Below are 21045 nucleotides of genomic sequence, written 5' to 3'. Positions count from 1 at the left end.
ACGGATGACGATTTATAATTAAAACCCGTCATATACATTTAGCAAAACGAGTCGGACCACGAGTTAAATAAGGAGAAAGTGGAAAGCCCACTCCCTCCCTGAGTAACCGGTCTGTCGACCGAATGGAACAAAAGGAGAGTCCTTCTCTCCTTTTGAACTAATCCTTCTCATTTGTAGAAAAATTAGGGTTTTGGAGTCTTTTTCTCTGAAATTCTAGATCTCACATCAAAAACTCACAAAAAGCTCTCTCAATATTGCAAGGCAATCAGAGAGCCATTTCTAGCAAAAGGGGCATAGTCTCAGACGATCTTGGGTGCAACGATTAGGAGGAAATCTGCGTTGATTTCTGTTCTTAGGCCGATTTCACACAGGACCCAAGGTTGATTCTTATTCTTTTATCGTTTCTCTTGTTTTTCGTTTTGACCATTAATCACATGATAAATTACGTTATAATCCTTAATTTTAAGGGGTTTTATACAGATATTTCCCTTCAATTGGTATCAGAGCGAGGCCACGTAATTTTTTTTTCATTGTGATTCTCATAAAACGATTAGAATCCATTATTTTGCCTTGAAAACCGTGACATGTTGTTCACGTCTGATCAGACGAACGAGGACAGTAGTGTCTCAATCGATTGGTTTTGTTTTCGATTTGTTTTTGCATATTGTTATCATAAACGGTCATTACAGCAATATGTTAAGGTTTTGTCAATTGTAGATTTAATTTTATACGGATTAGGTCAAAATTGCAATTGGTTTTGTTTTGTCAAATCGATTTCACGAGGGTTTTAATTTTTCAGATTTGTTTTGCTCTCGGTCGAGCGTAATACTACTCGATTGAGAGCTATTCTGTGTTGTTTTACTCGATTGAGTACTCGCAGTACTTGATCGATATTTTTTTTTAAACCCTAACTGTTCGATCGAGTTGAAAAGTGTTTTAGCAGCACTGAAAATTTATTTTTCCGAGTTTAATTTTTCTTTTGGCCATAAAATGTACATTATACAGATTATGTACACTCGCTTGATTGTGAAACTGTAACACCCGCGAATTTTCTATTTTGACATTTAAAATTTATTAAACCGTTTGACTACTTTATTTTATAATTTTGAATTATTCAATTTAATTAAATTTATGTCAGACACGATTTTATAAACGTATTATATAAAATCTCATTTTTATAAAAATACGTATTACTAAATTATATTTTTGAGGCGTAATTTATATAATAATATATATATATACGTATCTTGGTCGGATGATATTAGTGACAATAATAATGACCGTAATAACAAGTCCCGTCTCAATTTCCGTCTAAACTTTAAACTGTCACATTTCATGTTTGTACCTAATTTAATATGGACCAATCAAAAACCAACAACACATTCCCTCACCTTCAAAATATCTACTATTATCATTATTATATATTATTATTATTATTATTATATATTATTATTGTTGTTGTTTTGTAACCCGTCCCCACCCCCCTTTTATACTCCGTCTTCTTCTTCTTTTCCTGCAAAAACAAACAACAACCGCAAACAATACTCAGCTACACTCAACCTCCATTTTCGCACCTTCAAACTCCGATCCCGCTTTCATTTCTCGACCAAACTCGATGATTTTTACACCTTTAGCTTCCTCTCTTCTTCCTCCTCATTTCTAGGTAAGAAAGTCTTAACTTTGTTGAATTTTCGAAATGGGCGATTTGTTACAAACTCGGTTCGTGACTCTTGTTACTCGTTTTTCTTCACTTTTAGTTGAAGAGTGAGGATAGGCTCGTGTTTTGGACCTTCTTACTCTGGAATTTGCAAGGATAAAGGTAACGGTGATAGGTTACTCGACAATGTGTCGATTTTTCGTTCTATAAGCTCGTTTTTAGTCGTCCTGCGTATTAAAGTTGTGCCCTTTATAGTTGCTTCCATTCATGTGGTTAAATATGCTCTTTGATGGTCCTCTTGAGTGCCCATCCGAAGGATTTAGTGACTTGCCTTCATACGTAGCTTGTGCATATTATGGTGCGGTTTTGGGACCGTGAAAGACGGATACTTTGTGTCGAAATTTGGTATGGTTTTAATTGGCTTTTGTAGACTGTTTTGAGCTTGTGTCATTCATGGGAGTTCCTGTCTTAATTTCGTATCAGCTGTGTCCCAGTCTAACTCTTCCTAGGACGGTGTCACTCTCTGTTTTTCCACCGTGGTCAGGTGGTGTGGTGGCCGTCACGGCCTGGTTGTGTTGCATTCTAGCAGCTCTTGCAGGTGCTGTCTCGGTATGGTCGTGTGCGGTACCGTTTTTGTGACTGTTTAACGGGTTGTGTGGGACTGTTTCTACTCGGGGTGTGCTTGGTTTTGGGGTAGCTGTTTGGACGGGTTTTTGATTACTAGTGGTGGTTTGAATGGTGACCGTTTGGGTGGTAACCGGGTTTGTATGGGTCGGGATTTTGGTTGTCCAAATGACGTCCTTGGGTTGTATATTGAGTAATTTTGGGCGCGATTTGGTATGATTGAATTAATTTAATTTCCGTCTCATATTTATATAACACAACTCGTTTATATTTCGTTTACTTATTATTTCAATTGGGTTTATTTGACATTAAAAGTTGGGCTCATTATATTCTAATTATTGGGCTTGACTTGTAGTTTGGGCCATACTCATATTACGGGTGCTTTTGGGCGCTAGTTTAGTTCATTTGAAATTTGTTTATTTCCCGTCTCGTATTTTATATAACCTAATTCGATTAAATATCGCTCTTAGACATGTTAATTTATTTGGACTTGTCATAATCCTTTACTTGGGCTTGACATATTTTATTCGTTGGGCTTGGCATTATTTATTTGTTGGGCTCACTGACTTTTACTTCGTGGGCTCAACCCCTCATGTTTGTTGGACTCAAATTCTTAAAGGTTTTGGACTCATATTCTTTTCTCTTTTGGACTCACTACTTTTGTATCTTTGGACTCGCTTTGTCACATGTAATCGATTGTATGCATTTCGTAAATTTTCACATGACGTAAATTATTCATTATCACTTATTATATTTTATTTAACCGGCATGTTAAATTAGGAAATGGAATATCTATTAATATAGGATAAGTATGAGTCATTATTTTAAATGGTTATTTGTGAAGAGTCATATTCTTGATAATGCCTTGTATTGTTCCGTTGTGAGAGTCTTGGTCCTATCGGATACTAGGGGTGAGCTATAAGCCCTCTAGTTGCGATATGATCGTTGGGATTAATGTTCCCATCTGTACTCATGGTGAGATGCAAGCCATGAGTATGAATGTGACATTTATGGTCCCGTGTCATATGATGTTTGCATGATCATTCTTACTCTTATTGTGACTCAAGTGTGACATTTTACATTGTGTGACTACTTGACATTCCTTATTTATTTGCCCTCGGACATTGGGTCACGGTTAGGTGCCATTGTTTCCGAGTTGGGCTATTTTTCCTTCCGCCTCTTCGGACCGGGGGTCACGGTTAGGTGACAAGGTTCCGATTTGGGGTTACTCGACTTTCGGGCACGGTTAGGTGCACCATGTTTCGAGTCTTGGATACGATTTGGTATCGTGTGTCGAATCGGGTGTCGTCCATCCCGAGAGTCTGGCCAGGTTTAGACTAGGACCGTATTATGATCGTCGTCCTACCAAGAGGTTGGAGTCTAGATGGTTTGTCTTGTGAGTTCATACTAAGTATATGTTTTACACTTTTTGAGTCGTGTCAACATAAGTGGGTTGACTTCGTGATTCTATTTCCTTGATTGCATATTCATCCTCATGCACCATGCCTATTCTATTAAGAAAGTATTATGCCCGTTTCACCATGATTGTTCATTATATCTCCTTATTCTTCATTGTTCACATATGTTGCATGATTAATATGTTTGTTTAAGTGTTGTTTGTTACATGCTTTTCGACATATTGTGGCTGGGAGAACCTTGAGTTACTCCCCACTGACTGTGGCGTTCATGTTTACATGAATGACAGGTTTGAAGATGCTTACGTGGGGAAGACGTGCGGGCTAGCGAGAACTAAACCCTTGGGCCTTAGTTTCTAATTTAGAAACCTTTTATCTGTTTATTCGTGGGATATCTTTTCCCCGCTTTCTAGACTTGGGTTGTAATGACCTATTAATGTCTATTGTAGTATTTGTTTCATTTCGTTTTTGGCACCCGCGTGCTAATCTTTAGCTAGTAATTTAAAAGTTTTTAAAATCTCACTAATTTCCGCATTAATTTATTATTTATATTTTCCGCTTTATCGCGGGGTGTCACAGTTGGTATCAGAGCATATGTTGCTCCCGACGCACACACGTGTACCCCAAATTTAAACGGAACTTGACCTTGAATAATGAATGAGAGATGGGTAGACTTAAGGACCTAAGGTGGTAGTCTGTAGTGTGTTTGCTCTTTGTTAGGTTCTAACGTGTTTGTTGATTGTCATTTGATAATTTTTGTATCCTTGGATCAATAACCGCGAGCTTACCTATGCGAAGATCAAGATTTGGTGACTATTGACGAGCATTGAAGATTTGTTCAACTTTTGAAGAACGCTTCTTCTCCCTCGGAGTTTTTCCTCCATCTTTATGTACCTTGCCTTGCTCTTTACTTCTTAATGTCTGCTTCTTCTAAACTCTCTTTTCTTATTTCTTGGGAATTCCCCTTGTACCCCCTTAACTTGTCCTTTGTTCCTCTTTTGGCCTCCCTTAACACCTTTTTAGAGTACTCTTTCCTTTGTGGAATGTTAACCATAGTTGGATAATTTGACTTTTGTGGAGTTTGTTTGTGTTTGACCCTTAACCCTGGTTTTGAGAGGTCGTGATGTTAGAAAGACTTAGGTAATGTGATGAGACATACTTAGTGATTCTTATACCTAGTTCCTCGACAAAGTGAGTATAATTGATTGGTGGATTCTTTGTGTTAGGAATGAGTTGCCTATGCGATTAAAGTTATGGAACTTGGCTTTGCTGTTTATGTTTGAGATTTGAAAGCTTAGTAGGTTGAGCGTCGTTACCTTAGGAGTAAACATGAGATAAGTTTAGAATATGAAATTGGAAGAAAACCCATTTTTAGATGTTAATGATCCCGTATAGATTGGTGATGTGATTTGATGTTAGTTGTTCCTTAAGAATTTTGTTGAGAAGTCTTCGTTAATTCATTCTTTGGTTTTTAAAACATTGAGGTTGTGTCGAGTGCTTGAGATAAAGAGATGCTTTTATACTTGAGTGGTAGATTTGCTTTAGGGAAATCCTAATATGTGATAAGATAGGTGGAAGAGGTATCTAACCGTTTTATCAACCCTTAAGCGAGCGTTTATTTTACCTTGACCCTTGTTTTGGGATTTGGTCGTTTTGTTATGGAGGTATAATATCCTAATAGGCGTGACCTTGTTAGAGAGAACCTTAAGTCTCAGAAAGCTTTTGGTTTAAGCCTTAAAATCCTTTTTCGTACCTTTAATCGTTTTCCTCCCTTTCGTTCATACCTTGGTTGGATTTGATTCTTAAGTATAAAGGTTTACTCGTTATTTCCTTGCCTTGAATACCTCTCTAATTCTAATATCTCTTAGTGGTGTTAACTAGTTATCTTTATTATTTGACTCCTTTAATCTCACATCTCGTCATGTTCATGTATCCCTTTGAAATTTCCTATCATTTCCTGACCTGGTTATTACTCTTGTTTCCTTAGTAGAGTGATGGCATTGTTGGCTACGTTGTAGAGTGAGTGAGATGCTCCTTGAGGATTCTTTGTGAGTCTTGTTTTCGTCGAAGTTGGATTAGTAGAACTTAAGTTAGGTTGAGTAGGAAAATTCGTATGAGATACCTATTTATCTTTTTGGTTGGTGATCTTTATAATTTGGGGAATGTGATCATCTATGCTTGTGAATTCGGGTGTGAATAAGATTTTGTTCGGAGTGTTAGAATTGTATAAGGAACTTGGGATTATGATCTTTGATTAAGGATTTTACCAAAGTGAGAACTCATAGTGGTCGATAGTTGGATATGAGTGTAACTCTTTTAGTAGTTTTGATCTGGTCTCGTGGAAATCGTTGGTAGATGATTGATATTTGAGAGTTATGGAATCACAACTGCGGTGGAGTGCCTTGACCCACGGAATAGCATAGGAGTAAGTGTGTAAGTGTTTTGAGGAAATCCTTGGGAGTTAAGTGGTTAGGAGTTTTGTGGTTAGGAAGTTTTCGGAACCGTTCAGGATGACATCGTTGTTTCAGGTTTGAATATCTGGCGTTTCCTTGTGGTCTAATTTCCCTTTCTCCTTGATCATAAGTGATACCGTTCATACCTCCTTTCCTCGCTTCATCATGCTCCTCCTTTAAATTTGATGCTTATGACCTGTGAAACTCTATCTTTTACATCCTTGTAACTTTGATTTCAAGTCTTGCCCTATGAAATTCATCGTAGCTCTTTTTATTGGTTAGGTTTGGACTCTCTTAGCGTAATTGGTATTTATGATGTCCAAATTGCCTTTCATTTTATACAATGCCTAAACTTTCAAGCTACCATTTTTGTTCCATTGTTAAAAGTTTGTGTTGCTTTTACAAAACCTTACCCCTTTTAAAAGGATTGAAAATGAAAATTTGGTTTAGTTTCCTATTTGTTCTTGGAATATAGACTACTTTATCATGATTTTAATTGCTAAACATGTGATTTCTCAAAATTTTATCCAATTTCTGTTAAACTTTGATCTATTTTATGATTTTGTTAAAGTATAATGTTATATTTTCAGGAATTTAATTCCCTTCTGAGTTTAAATGAGAAATCTTCATTTCTATTTTGGCTTTTACAAGAGAAAATTTGAGTGGATTGCCTTTTTCTTTTGATTTTGACGTTGATCGGATGATAGAACTTGTTATTGGAGACGTTTGATAACTTGTTCTACGCTTGTCGGCGAGTGGTTTTTGGTTTAAATTTGTCTTTGACTTGGAAAGTTGGCGTTCTTGTGTGCACGACAAGAGCAATTTCGTTCCATGAATGAGACTTATACTTTTGAAAACTCTTCATTTATGTTTTTGAAAGTATTTTGATTTTCAATTTATACAAATGATTTGCCTTTTTACCTTATCTTTGATTTGGAATGTGATGTTCTTGAATACGTAACGAGAACACTTTCGTTCCTTTGATGAGAATATGGTTCTGTCGAAAATTTTATGTGAAACTTTTGGAAGAATTATAATTCTTACGATAAGTAACCTTTTATTGTTTTGGTTACCAACTTTAAAAGTCCAATTTTATTTTTATAACCTTTCATTTCTACTTTCAAGTTTCGAGGACGAAACTTTTTAAAAGGTGGGATGATTGTAACACCCGCGAATTTTCTATTTTGACATTTAAAATTTATTAAACCGTTTGACTACTTTATTTTATAATTTTGAATTATTCAATTTAATTAAATTTATGTCAGACACGATTTTATAAACGTATTATATAAAAGCTCATTTTTATAAAAATACGTATTACTAAATTATATTTTTGAGGCGTAATTTATATAATAATATATATATACGTATCTTGGTCGGATGATATTAGTGACAATAATAATGACCGTAATAACAAGTCCCGTCTCAATTTCCGTCTAAACTTTAGACTGTCACATTTCATGTTTGTACCTAATTTAATATGGACAAATCAAAAACCAACAACACATTCCCTCACCTTCAAAATATCTACTATTATCATTATTATATATTATTATTATTATTATTATATATTATTATTGTTGTTGTTTTGTAACCCGTCCCCACCCCCTTTTATACTCCGTCTTCTTCTTCTTTTCCCGCAAAAAAAACAAACAACAACCGCAAACAATACTCAGCTACACTCAACCTCCATTTTCGCACCTTCAAACTCCGATCCCGCTTTCATTTCTCGACCAAACTCGATGATTTTTACACCTTTAGCTTCCTCTCTTCTTCCTCCTCATTTCTAGGTAAGAAAGTCTTAACTTTGTTGAATTTTCGAAATGGGCGATTTGTTACAAACTCGGTTCGTGACTCTTGTTACTCGTTTTTCTTCACTTTTAGTTGAAGAGTGAGGATAGGCTCGTGTTTTGGACCTTCTTACTCTGGAATTTGCAAGGATAAAGGTAACGGTGATAGGTTACTCGACAATGTGTCGATTTTTCGTTCTATAAGCTCGTTTTTAGTCGTCCTGCGTATTAAAGTTGTGCCCTTTATAGTTGCTTCCATTCATGTGGTTAAATATGCTCTTTGATGGTCCTCTTGAGTGCCCATCCGAAGGATTTAGTGACTTGCCTTCATACGTAGCTTGTGCATATTATGGTGCGGTTTTGGGACCGTGAAAGACGGATACTTTGTGTCGAAATTTGGTATGGTTTTAATTGGCTTTTGTAGACTGTTTTGAGCTTGTGTCATTCATGGGAGTTCTGTCTTAATTTCGTATCACCGTGTGTCCCGTCTAACTCTTCCTAGACGGTGTCACTCTTTTTTTTCCACCGTGGTCAGGTGGTGTGGTGGCCGTCACGGCCTGGTTGTGTTGCATTCTAGCAGCTCTTGCAGGTGCTGTCTCGGTATGGTCGTGTGCGGTACCGTTTTTGTGACTGTTTAACGGGTTGTGTGGGACTGTTTCTACTCGGGGTGTGCTTGGTTTTGGGGTAGCTGTTTGGACGGGTTTTTGATTACTAGTGGTGGTTTGAATGGTGACCGTTTGGGTGGTAACCGGGTTTGTATGGGTCGGGATTTTGGTTGTCCAAATGACGTCCTTGGGTTGTATATTGAGTAATTTTGGGCGCGATTTGGTATGATTGAATTAATTTAATTTCCGTCTCATATTTATATAACACAACTCGTTTATATTTCGTTTACTTATTATTTCAATTGGGTTTATTTGACATTAAAAGTTGGGCTCATTATATTCTAATTATTGGGCTTGACTTGTAGTTTGGGCCATACTCATATTACGGGTGCTTTTGGGCGCTAGTTTAGTTCATTTGAAATTTGTTTATTTCCCGTCTCGTATTTTATATAACCTAATTCGATTAAATATCGCTCTTAGACATGTTAATTTATTTGGACTTGTCATAATCCTTTACTTGGGCTTGACATATTTTATTCGTTGGGCTTGGCATTATTTATTTGTTGGGCTCACTGACTTTTACTTCGTGGGCTCAACCCCTCATGTTTGTTGGACTCAAATTCTTAAAGGTTTTGGACTCATATTCTTTTCTCTTTTGGACTCACTACTTTTGTATCTTTGGACTCGCTTTGTCACATGTAATCGATTGTATGCATTTCGTAAATTTTCACATGACGTAAATTATTCATTATCACTTATTATATTTTATTTAACCGGCATGTTAAATTAGGAAATGGAATATCTATTAATATAGGATAAGTATGAGTCATTATTTTAAATGGTTATTTGTGAAGAGTCATATTCTTGATAATGCCTTGTATTGTTCCGTTGTGAGAGTCTTGGTCCTATCGGATACTAGGGGTGAGCTATAAGCCCTCTAGTTGCGATATGATCGTTGGGATTAATGTTCCCATCTGTACTCATGGTGAGATGCAAGCCATGAGTATGAATGTGACATTTATGGTCCCGTGTCATATGATGTTTGCATGATCATTCTTACTCTTATTGTGACTCAAGTGTGACATTTTACATTGTGTGACTACTTGACATTCCTTATTTATTTGCCCTCGGACATTGGGTCACGGTTAGGTGCCATTGTTTCCGAGTTGGGCTATTTTTCCTTCCGCCTCTTCGGACCGGGGGTCACGGTTAGGTGACAAGGTTCCGATTTGGGGTTACTCGACTTTCGGGCACGGTTAGGTGCACCATGTTTCGAGTCTTGGATACGATTTGGTATCGTGTGTCGAATCGGGTGTCGTCCATCCCGAGAGTCTGGCCAGGTTTAGACTAGGACCGTATTATGATCGTCGTCCTACCAAGAGGTTGGAGTCTAGATGGTTTGTCTTGTGAGTTCATACTAAGTATATGTTTTACACTTGTTGAGTCGTGTCAACATAAGTGGGTTGACTTGGTGATTCTATTTCCTTGATTGCATATTCATCCTCATGCACCATGCCTATTCTATTAAGAAAGTATTATGCCCGTTTCACCATGATTGTTCATTATATCTCCTTATTCTTCATTGTTGACATATGTTGCATGATTAATATGTTTGTTTAAGTGTTGTTTGTTACATGCTTTTCGACATATTGTGGCTGGGAGAACCTTGAGTTACTCCCCACTGACTGTGGCGTTCATGTTTACATGAATGACAGGTTTGAAGATGCTTACGTGGGGAAGACGTGTGGGCTAGCGAGAACTAAACCCTTGGGCCTTAGTTTCTAATTTAGAAACCTTTTATCTGTTTATTCGTGGGATATCTTTTCCCCGCTTTCTAGACTTGGGTTGTAATGACCTATTAATGTCTATTGTAGTATTTGTTTCATTTCGTTTTTGGCACCCGCGTGCTAATCTTTAGCTAGTAATTTAAAAGTTTTTAAAATCTCACTAATTTCCGCATTAATTTATTATTTATATTTTCCGCTTTATCGCGGGGTGTCACAGAAACGGTTCACACACGTACCATTTAGTTATTTTATAGCAGTTTAAAGTAACGGTTTGTAATGGATCAAAATTAAGTTGATAAAAGCGGTTTTGTCACATAATTTTAATCGTTAAAAGGTGGTTTGGATAAATTTAACATAATTACGGAATTATGTCACGAATAAATTTTGTTTTAGTTAATGCATTTTTATTTGTCGTTACTTTTGAATGCCATGAATGTTTTTATTACGTATTTAATTTTACAAACGATTGTAACTTAGTGTGGCCTTAGTAGGACGTGTTACCGTAATGATGGAACACGGTCTTGGTTGTATTTTGAGATCTCGCATCTCCGTTTTGGTTTTTTTTTTTTTTTTGTAATTACAGTTTTAATTTAGAATGTAAATAGGTTTATATTTTGTAAATTCTACATTGTAATTTTGAGAAGACCAAAGATGGAGAATCGGATGCTCACTCCCGCTACATGGACCAAGATAGAACATCAAGACAAGCTTCTCGGGTCCAACGGTGGATTCTAAAGTTGTATTATGTTATTTTTGCTAGGATAGGCCACACTAAGACTTTTATTTACATTCTGCATTTTTATGTTTTTCATCGTAACGATAGTTTGCATCATATTCCGCCTAAAACCAAACCTCCTAATATTTGCATGAAAATTGACTCATATAGAGGTTACGCGTTAGTTTTCTATGACATTCAGATGTCACACGGTCTTAATAAGCCATCACCTAAGTTAATTCATTCACGTAATGCTAGATTTTTGTTCACTTAAAATGAATTAAATCTAAGTTTATGGGATCTTCCTCCTATAACCAAAAATTGAGAATAGTCTTTATAAGTCAAACTCCAATGAATCCCTTCTTCATCGGTAGGCATAATATGACCCCTTCTACGTCGGGTAAGTTGGAATTGATTGACCTATTTTATCTCAACACTATGGTCACTCGTACGATCCTGTGATTATGGCGGACTAAAGATAGGATTTACAAAAATCTATCGACCAAGAGTTCTAACGATAGAACTAGCCAAACAGTTGGCTTATCAATTTACGGAAATTGAGTCTTGGGATCATTTGTATAATTCTTGAGGTAGATCGATTATACAAGTGCAATGAGTCTACACGTTAAAATGAATTTTAAATAGACTTAAATCACATCGATGAGTTGCTTATTACGTTTGGTTTTTCCTTCTTTTTCAGTGTAGAACACGATCATTTGAACTGCTAATAACAAAATGGCTGGCCGTACAGACGACCCAATGCCAAGTGCCACTTTGGACCGTGAGTCCTGGCTTCGGATCTTCATGAATCAGATGAATCAGTGTACTCGACTGAAGAATGATGGATCAAACTTCGCGGACTGGGAGGCGGCATTACGGAATGCTGCCATTGCTGACGGGAAGCTCAAATATCTGATAGAGCCCATCCCGCCAAACCCAGGCCCCACGGCTGGAGCTAACGAGATCGCCACGTATAGCGATTTCGTCATGGAAGCGGGTGCGATAAAGAACGTACTCATTTTTGCAATGGAATCCAATTTGCAGAAACGCTTCATAGCCCAAGGTGCAAACAAGATTTTCACCACGCTCACTAAGGAATTCTCGAAAGCACCGAGAATCGTGACCTATGAGCATACCTGTCGCTTCTTTGAGGCGAAACTCCAGAAGGGCCAACCGATTAGCCCACATATTCTCAGCATGATTGAGAATGTCGAGAAACTGGAGGCACTTGATTTCAAGATCAGCGAGAACATCGTGATTGACCGCATACTTCATTCACTCCACGATGGTTTTGCGCTCTTTAGAGCCAATTACTATATGAATGATTTGAAGAAAAGTCCTCATGCACTACACTCCCTTCTCGTACAGACCGAGAAGGACATGAAGTTTAGTGGGAGCCTGAAACAGGATGTTCTCGTTGTGTCAAACAAGGGCAAGGGTAAGGGCAAAGCTCAGGCAGACCTAGCAGTAGGTAAGCCGAAGTTTAAGAAGTCGACATCAGGCAAAAGTGGGCCTGGTGAGTCGAGCACCTCACTAGGCGCGACAAAGAGCAAGAACGGTAACATGGAATGCCATCATTGCCACAAGACTGGGCATTGGAGGCGTACATGTCTTGTATACCATGAGGACATAAAAGCAGGTCGCGTTACTCCTGTTGGTATGTCTACTTTTTCTTCTTTTGTTCATATGATTGAGATTAACCACGCAAGTTACGGAACTTGGGTACTAGATACTGGTTGTGGTTCTCATCTGTGCAATCATGTGCAGGGGCTCCGAAACATCGAACCCCTCGTAAAGGGTGAGGTGGACCTGCGTGTCGGGAATGGAGCACGAGTGGCTGCCGTCTCGAGGGGAACATATGTGATCCAGCTTCCTAGCGGATTTGAGTTATTTTTATATAATTGCTATTATGTACCCAGTTTATCTAAAAACATTATTTCAGTTTTTGCACTTGACAAACTTGGTTTTTCATTTGTAATAGAGAATAATAGCTGTGTTTTCTCGTTACACGATATGATTTATGGCAAGGCAGTCTCCATGAATGGAATTTATGTTTTAGATCAGACCACCGAAATATTGCACGTAATGAATAAGAAGTTAAAGGTTGGTGACAAAGATCAAACTTATCTATGGCACTGCCGTATGGGACACATTAATGAGAAATGCGTTAAACAGCTCATACAGAATGGAGCTATCTCGGCTTTTGATTTTGAATCATTTGGCACGTGTGAATCATGTCTAATTGGTAAGATGACTCGAATTTCCTTCAATGGTGTTGGAATGCGCGCTGCTGACCTATTAGGACTCATACATACGGATGTGTGTGGACCTATGTCAATCACCGCACGAGAAAGCTATAGATATTTCATCATTTTCACGGACGATTTAAGTAGATATGGCTATGTCTACTTAATGAAGCATAAAAGTGAGTCCTTTGAGAAATTCAAAGAATACCAGAATCGGGTACAAAACCAACTGGGTAGAAAGATTAAAACACTAAGATCAGACCGTGGTGGCGAGTATCTTTCACACGAGTTTGATCAACACCTTAAGGACTGTGGGATTGTCTTACGCTTAACTCCACCGAACACCTCGGTTGAATGGTGTGTCCGAACGGAGAAATCGAACACTACTTGATATGGTTCGATCCATGATGAGTCACACCATATTGCCCGATTCATTATGGGGTTATGCTCTTACATCACCGCTCTAATACTTAACCGAAGTCCGTCTAAAGCTGTTGACAAGACTCCATATTAACTATGGAAGGGAACGGTCCCTAACTTGTCCTTTATACGGGTTTGGGGCTGTGAGGCTTATGTCAAGTGAAGACATGAGGATAAGCTCGGCCCGCGATCGGTAAAGACGTACTTTATAGGTTATCCTAAAGGAACATTTTATCATTACTTCTATTCGCCAACCGAACAACGTGTATTTATTGCGGCTAGTGCGACATTTTTAGAGAAGGAGTTTCTCGAGAACGCGAGGAGTAATAGAACCTTTGAACTGTCGGAGATTCCAGAACCAAATGCCGAGCAACCATTGGAGGAACCAGCTCCTTCAATCCCGGCTGCGGTTAGTATTCCTGAGGAACCTAGGAGGTCGGGTAGAGTCTCTATTCCTCCGGACAGATATATTGGTATGGTCGAGGAACATGACATAGATGACATTTTGCTCTTAACGAGTAGTGAACCCGCAACCTATAAAGGTGCCATGACTAGTTCCGACTCAAAGCTATGGGTTGAGGCCATGCAATCCGAGATGGACTCCATGTATGAGAACAACATATGGGATCTTGTTGACTTACCTGCTAAGGTTCGTCCCCTTCAATGCAAATGGCTTTACAAGATAAAGCATTATGTGGAAGGTCAACAAGATATCTATAAAGCACGACTAGTTGCTAAAGGTTTCACCCAAGTGCCAGGTTTGCACTACGATGAAATTTTTGCACCCGTAGTCATGCTGCGTTCCATTCGGATTATCTTAGCGATTGCCGCTTTTCATGAATATGAAATTTGGCAGATGGATGTGAAAATCGCCTTCTTAAACGGTTATTTGGAGGAAGAGTTGTACATGGTACAACCCGAAGGTTTCATCGATCCTGAACATCCTAAGAAAGTGTGCAAGCTTAAGCGTTCCATTTATGGACATAAGCAAGCTTCTCGGAGTTGGAATCATCGTTTCGACCAAGTGATAAAAGTGAATGGATTTACTCGATCGGTCGAGGAACCATGTCTATATATCAAGTCGAGTGGGAGCAAGATAGTCTTCCTAATGTTGTATGTTGATGACATACTCCTGATTGGGAATGACATACCTCTCTTAACTTCGGTAAAAGTATGGTTCAAGAACCATTTCTAGATGAAGGATCTGGGTGAGGCACAAAGAATTTTGGGCATCCGTATCTATCGAGATAGATCACGTCGGATGTTATCTCTCAGTCAGGAGTCTTATATAGACAAGATTCTAGAGAGATTCTGCATGACTAACTCCAAAAAGGGGTTTCTTCCTATGGCTCCACGGGTGCATTTGAGCAAGTCTCAGGCACCAGAGACACCGGAAGAGATAGAGCGCATGACACGGATTCCTTATGCTTCGGCTATAGGATCAATCATGTATGCCATGATATGCACACGTCCGGACGTGGCATATGCATTGAGTATGACGAGTCGATTCCAACAGCATCTAGGTGAATCACATTGGATGGCTATCAAGAACATTCTTAAGTACCTACGGAGGACTAAAGATTGGGCATTGACTTATGGAGGCGATCAAAAGCTATGCGCAACCGATTCTGTGAGATGCTAGCTTCCAAACGGATCGAGATGACTCGAAATCTCAGTCTGGATTCGTTTTTACTCTTAATGGCGCTGCAGTCAGCTGGAAGAGTTCCAAACAAAGTGTTACAGCAGATTCAACGACTGAGTCCGAGTACTATGCCGCTTCTGAAGCTGCAAAGGAAGCAATATGTATGCGTCAATTCTTACAAGGACTATCAGTAGTGCCTAGTTCGAATGACCCGATCACCATCTATTGCGACAATAGAGGTGCCATCTTCCAGGCTAAGGAGCCTAAGTCTAGCAACAAGTCTAGACATGTACAACGGAAAGCTCATCTAATCCGAGATTACGTGGAACAAAAGGAGGTAGTGATAGAAAAGATTGCTACAGATGATAATATAGCAGATCCTCTCACTAAACCATTACGACAAGATAAGTATGAAGGGCATGTTATTTCCATGGGAATTAAACGTGTTCCTGAGTTGTAGTACTCTTTTATGGATTAGATTCATTTTCTCGTGTACTCTATACGACATCATCGTTTTGATATTTATATATTTTGTTTTTCATGTGGAGTTGTACGACAATTTTGGACACCACAAAGTGAACTGAACAAACATTATATTTTGGTCCTTAATTGCCCACATGAGCTGATAACTCTGGCAATTATTTTGTGACATTGGTTGATGATGGGTTCAACGAACCATAAGTCAAACGGTTGACTGACAAATCACAGAGGCGAGTTATACGGATACCTCGTAGGACACAATTGTGACAACGACGTGGAGTCCTAAATGTTTTATAACATTCGGTGCCAGGTGATAGGACCTCCATGGTGATCCTAAGAGTCGATTCTTTTGACTATCGACTGTCTCTTGAGATTAAGGCAGATTTTGGGTGACTTTGGTTTCTTTCTCACGGTCATCCGTAACAGGGGGCCAAGTAAAGTTTTTCTGGGTCATTTGATGCTGTGCTTAGATCGGCAGGAGTCGAGTTGAAGGAAATATTCGCCTTTATCAGATACTCGATATTTCTCAGGGCCACTCGAGGAGCTGTAACTGAAATGCATGCCCATGCTCGAATACGAATTCGTTTTATCAGTTAAGTTACTCCCTAGTCGGGGAAACCACTCTTGATACAGATCGATTGCAAAATACGACCTTTGCGGATACGGATCTGCAAATTGTTTTACATTGAGTGGGAGAAATTTTAAATGGATATGAGAATCGGTTATCGCACATACACTTGTATGGACAAGTGGGAGTTTGTTGGAGCCGGTGTCCTCCAGTTAGTGCGGATAACGTTATTGCACGTACACTTGTACGGACAAGTGGGAGCTTGTTGGGGCTGGTGTCCTCCACAGTTAGTGCAATGACATATAAATCTCTAAAAGGATCAAAGGGTATAATTTTGTATTATTATCAGTTGGTCCACGTTTATCAATAACGGTTGGCTTGCTAGATAAGTTTGACGTTATTGTCATACAGATGGCGGTGATCAACTGGTCCCTAAAAGTCACACCTATAGGATACGTTTGAGAGATGTGACGATATGAAAATACAGTCATGTTAATGTCTTATATGACTAAGCGGTTAGTCGGAGTTATTGACTAATAATTAGTCAAACGCGATGTTGAGATAGTTATTTAATACGGATTAAATAATACTGGCTAAGATGAATTAAGCGGTTAATTCTTAAATTGAATATAAACGGTTATATTTAATTAATGTATATTGAATTAATTATACAATATTGTCATTGTCGGACAAGTATTAATATGTCGACTGATTCATGTTACTAGTTGATATTTTAATATCCGATGACGGATGACGATTTATAATTAAAACCCGTCATATACATTTAGCAAAACGAGTCGGACCACGAGTTAAATAAGGAGAAAGTGGAAAGCCCACTCCTCCTCGAGTAACCGGTCTGTCGACCGAATGGAACAAAAGGAGAGTCCTTCTCTCCTTTTGAACTAATCCTTCTCATTTGTAGAAAAATTAGGGTTTTGGAGTCTTTTTCTCTGAAATTCTAGATCTCACATCAAAAACTCACAAAAAGCTCTCTCAATATTGCAAGGCAATCAGAGAGCCATTTCTAGCACAAGGGGCATAGTCTCAGACGATCTTGGGTGCAACGATTAGGAGGAAATCTGCGTTGATTTCTGTTCTTAGGCCGATTTCACACAGGACCCAAGGTTGATTCTTATTCTTTTATCGTTTCTCTTGTTTTTCGTTTATGACCATTAATCACATGATAAATTACGTTATAATCCTTAATCTTAAGGGGTTTTATACAGATATTTCCCTTCAGCATTTGCATTTGTACTTCAATTTCCATAAATCCAAAAATCCAAAAACATGTATTTCCTTTTTATTCTTACTCCTACAGATGACAATGTCCAAAATAAAGTGGGGGATGAGAATTTATATTCCAAAGTACATAAAAATTGAAAATTTTCGAAAAATCCCAAAAATATATTCTTTAATTTCATATTAACAAAACCCATAAAAAATTAAAAATTACAAAAACCAAAAACATGTTCTTTAATTTAGTAGTGTAGAATTGTATATACTTGTGTTTTTGTTCTCTTCTCACATAGATACGACACTATATTTGAGGCATTAGCAAGGGAATGTGAAGACCGCTTGGTATGATCGCTCTAATCCCTATTTCTCTTCCATTTCTTTTCATTATTCATTTGAGGAGGATGGGCTTACATGTCAAGGAGGATGTGGTGTATTTTGTTGTTGTAGGTTGTGTACCTATGTGTTGTTAGGAGTTGTATCTAGATTACATGGCATACTAGGTTTGGTGCCCGGCTAAGCCCGGGCTAGCTCTCTATTCAATTAAGTCACAGTATGAATTTTTTATTTTCATTAATTTTTTTTTTGAATGATAAAAAAATATCAATTTGGTGTTGTTTAACCATTATTAAGTCAAGTCATTGTCAGTCATCCATTGGGTCGTCAAGATCAGGTCCAGGGTCTGGTCAGGTCTGTTTGGTTTGGTTGAAGTCGGCTTCGAGTTGGAAAAATAAGCATACTATCGGTTATCAGTTTAGCTCAGTACATTAATAAGAGACAGCCAATAAATAAACTTAAAACTAACTAAAAATAAAAAGATTAAAATAAATTTTAAATGTTAACTAAGCAGTACAAATGAAATCATAAAAAATCACCGTAGAAAAAAATGAACACCGTATATTGTGATTGTGGAAGTTTTTATCTAATCTAATTAAATTAGATAAGTCTTAAGAGAGACTGTCTTTTACTACACTGATGGCAAATAACTAATAAATAAATAAAAAAATAAATAAAAAGAAAAGGAAAAAAATAAATTAATATGAAAATGATAACACGGAGTAACTCCTGCGTGTAGACCTTATTGCAATTTTCCCTTTCCCTTACTCTCACCATAGTCATCAACATCCCTCATTTTTCAATCGTCTCTTTCCCTCAGCATAGTTATCAACATCCCTCTCCTAATTTTTGTTTTGTTTTCAATTTTTTTTACACATAGATCTGGTCACCCAATTATTCTATTGTCCAACCATTTATAATTGTTGATCGAAGGTGACGGAGATAGTCATTAGGTAAATAAAAATAATTACGGTTCCACTGTTTACCCTATAATTTACCTGATTGTCGTCTAGCTTTTCCCAAATGTTCAATTGAATTATCTTATGGGAGCGTTCGAGATTGCATTTCAAGTTGATGAAAACAATTGGTAAGTCGATTTCTTCCCCATTTCTTCATTATGTTTAATCATTGAGTTGATCTTCTCTTTTATGTGTTTGAATTGAGTTTTATCAAGTACATGTAGTTAGAGCTTGTGATATTTGGTTCCGTTCAAGGAGGAAAATTGTAAAACTGTTGTGAATCCGCTGACATAAATTGCTTTTCAATACAATATATATATGCGAGAATAATTGTGTATACACTTTGCTATGTAGGATTTTAAATTTAGAGATCTGTATAAATTTCTTCTCCATCCCCTCGTTCTCGCTGCCCTGTTTGAGCCACCATATCTGTTACATGAAAAGAGATGGTTAAGTATTATAATTGTGTGGAGTATACGTTTTACTTTCTTTTATATTTATAGTTATTTATGATTACCTGTAGGTAGATCGTCAAATATTTCTTTGTACACAATGTTTCTTGTGAAATTGGATGGCATGGTACCTTCGTTGTCGATGAGTATCTTAAGCCCCTGGCGTGATGTAACTCTCGAAACAGCGACATAAAGCTGTCCATGGCTGAAAACTGTCTGTCGTAAGTATAATGCGTCATGATTAAGTGTTTGCCCCTGACTTTTGTTTATTGTCATTGCATAACACGTCTTGACGGGAAACTGTCTTCTTTTAAAAGTGAAAGGCCATTTTGATTCAGTAGGTGTCATCATTATTCTCGAGATAAAGGCTTTCATGCCGATATTTATACCAGTCATTATTTCTGCCTCAATTACCCACTCCGCTAGGTGAGTGAAAATAAGTCTTGTTCCGTTACATAATCCTTGTGTCTGGTTGATGTTTCTTAGTAGCATAATATGAGTCCCGATTTTAAAATGTAGCTCATGGTCTGGCATGCCATTGAATTTCATGCTATTTCAGAACTCAACAGGGTATAAAATATCTTGATCATGTACATCTCCTGATGATTTGCATATTGAATCAGAACTTTTGTATGTCCTTGTTTGGCCTGGAAGAGTATCCAGTCTGTAGTTATTTATATCATCTGCTGTTTTATTCCTTGGTGCTAGGATGCACCTATCTCTAAGATAAACGGGATCTGTGTATCGCGTTTTTATCTCAAGATACGCATTAAACATAATTTCCTTTAGCGGCTCATCCTTGGGGTCTATCAGTAGATCCCGTGGAATTTCAATCCACGATGGTTCTTCTTCTGATCCGCTCACTGTTGCTGGTAATGTCCCATCTCCCAAAGATAGGATCCAATTGGCAAATTCCTCAATACTTTCTTTGTCATGGTCTTGCGCTTGAGCCAATCTCATGTTCTGGCTGAGAGTAAAGACTTCACATCGATCCCATAATTTTGTTTTGCTAATTGATTCCATTACGATTTATTCCCTTCTTCCTTTTGTTACCACATGCAGTATTTGTCTAAAATCTCCACCTAGTAGTACCGTCTTCCCTCCGAAAGTATCCCCTCCAGCGTCTTCGTGTGTAAACTGCAATATATCACGTAATGTTCGGTCGACAGCCTCAAATGAATGCATGTCATTGTGCATGGGCAATGTTTATTAGTAATTATTTATTTATTAAATTTAGCAAACTTCTTAAATGAATTTATTTTTTAGTTCTCATACCGGTGGGTCATTGGAGCCTCGTCCCATACTATGAGCTTTGTCTTTTTCAATAACTCTGCTATAGGTGTACCCTGAGCTATGTTGTATGTTAACATGTCCGTCAATTTCATAGGAATATCTAACCGCGAGTGCGCGGTTCTTCCCAACGGTAGGAGCAGAGCCGCTATTCCTGATGATGCTACTGCTAGAACTATCTCACCTTGTGAACGTAAATTGGATATTATTGTCTTATAAAGATATGTCTTCCCCGTGCCTCTGTGACCGTAGATGAAAAATAACCCACCCCTATTGGTAGATGTGGCGGCTATCACCTTCTCGTATATGATTTTTTGTTCTGTGTTTAAGCCTGCATGAAGTCGATTATGTTCATGGAGAACCTCTTCTCTAT

General features: G+C 37.9%; 2 protein-coding genes and 2 long non-coding RNA genes across 4 annotated transcripts; 2 read left to right on the top strand and 2 right to left on the bottom strand.

The window, feature by feature from the left end:
* Positions 1–1485: 1485 nt before the first annotated feature.
* On the top strand, positions 1486–4223 carry LOC141629238 (uncharacterized). Its single transcript, XR_012537253.1, has 3 exons — positions 1486–1663; positions 1758–1819; positions 3987–4223. It is a non-coding gene; the product is annotated as an uncharacterized LOC141629238 (long non-coding RNA).
* A 3585-nt stretch (positions 4224–7808) lies between these two features.
* Positions 7809–10496, top strand: LOC141629232 (uncharacterized). The gene is made up of 3 exons (XR_012537252.1): positions 7809–7939; positions 8034–8095; positions 10260–10496. It is a non-coding gene; the product is annotated as an uncharacterized LOC141629232 (long non-coding RNA).
* An 8798-nt stretch (positions 10497–19294) lies between these two features.
* On the bottom strand, positions 19295–19778 carry LOC141639244 (uncharacterized). The gene is made up of 2 exons (XM_074448412.1): positions 19448–19778; positions 19295–19359 (listed from the first exon to the last, which is right to left on the bottom strand). The coding sequence occupies exons 1-2, from the start codon at positions 19776–19778 to the stop codon at positions 19295–19297; spliced, it is 396 nt and encodes a 131-aa protein (XP_074304513.1).
* A 159-nt stretch (positions 19779–19937) lies between these two features.
* On the bottom strand, positions 19938–20405 carry LOC141639237 (uncharacterized). The gene has a single exon (XM_074448405.1). The coding sequence runs from the start codon at positions 20403–20405 to the stop codon at positions 19938–19940; it is 468 nt and encodes a 155-aa protein (XP_074304506.1).
* Between the last annotated feature and the right edge of the window lie 640 nt (positions 20406–21045).

Source organism: Silene latifolia, chromosome 2 (assembly GCF_048544455.1).
Source record: "Silene latifolia isolate original U9 population chromosome 2, ASM4854445v1, whole genome shotgun sequence".
Classification (NCBI taxonomy): Eukaryota; Viridiplantae; Streptophyta; class Magnoliopsida; order Caryophyllales; family Caryophyllaceae; genus Silene; species Silene latifolia.
This window is presented reverse-complemented; position numbering and strand designations above follow the sequence as displayed.

Bases quoted from the DNA above. Each gene is read 5' to 3' on its own strand.
- LOC141639244 (XM_074448412.1), bottom strand. From the start codon at position 19,778: ATGACTGGTATAAATATCGGCATGAAAGCCTTTATCTCGAGAATAATG. The intron at 19,360-19,447 runs GTAATCATAAAT...TTCATGTAACAG, and splicing joins ATTTGACGATCTACCTACAG to ATATGGTGGCTCAAACAGGG.
- LOC141639237 (XM_074448405.1), bottom strand. From the start codon at position 20,405: ATGGAATCAATTAGCAAAACAAAATTATGGGATCGATGTGAAGTCTTT.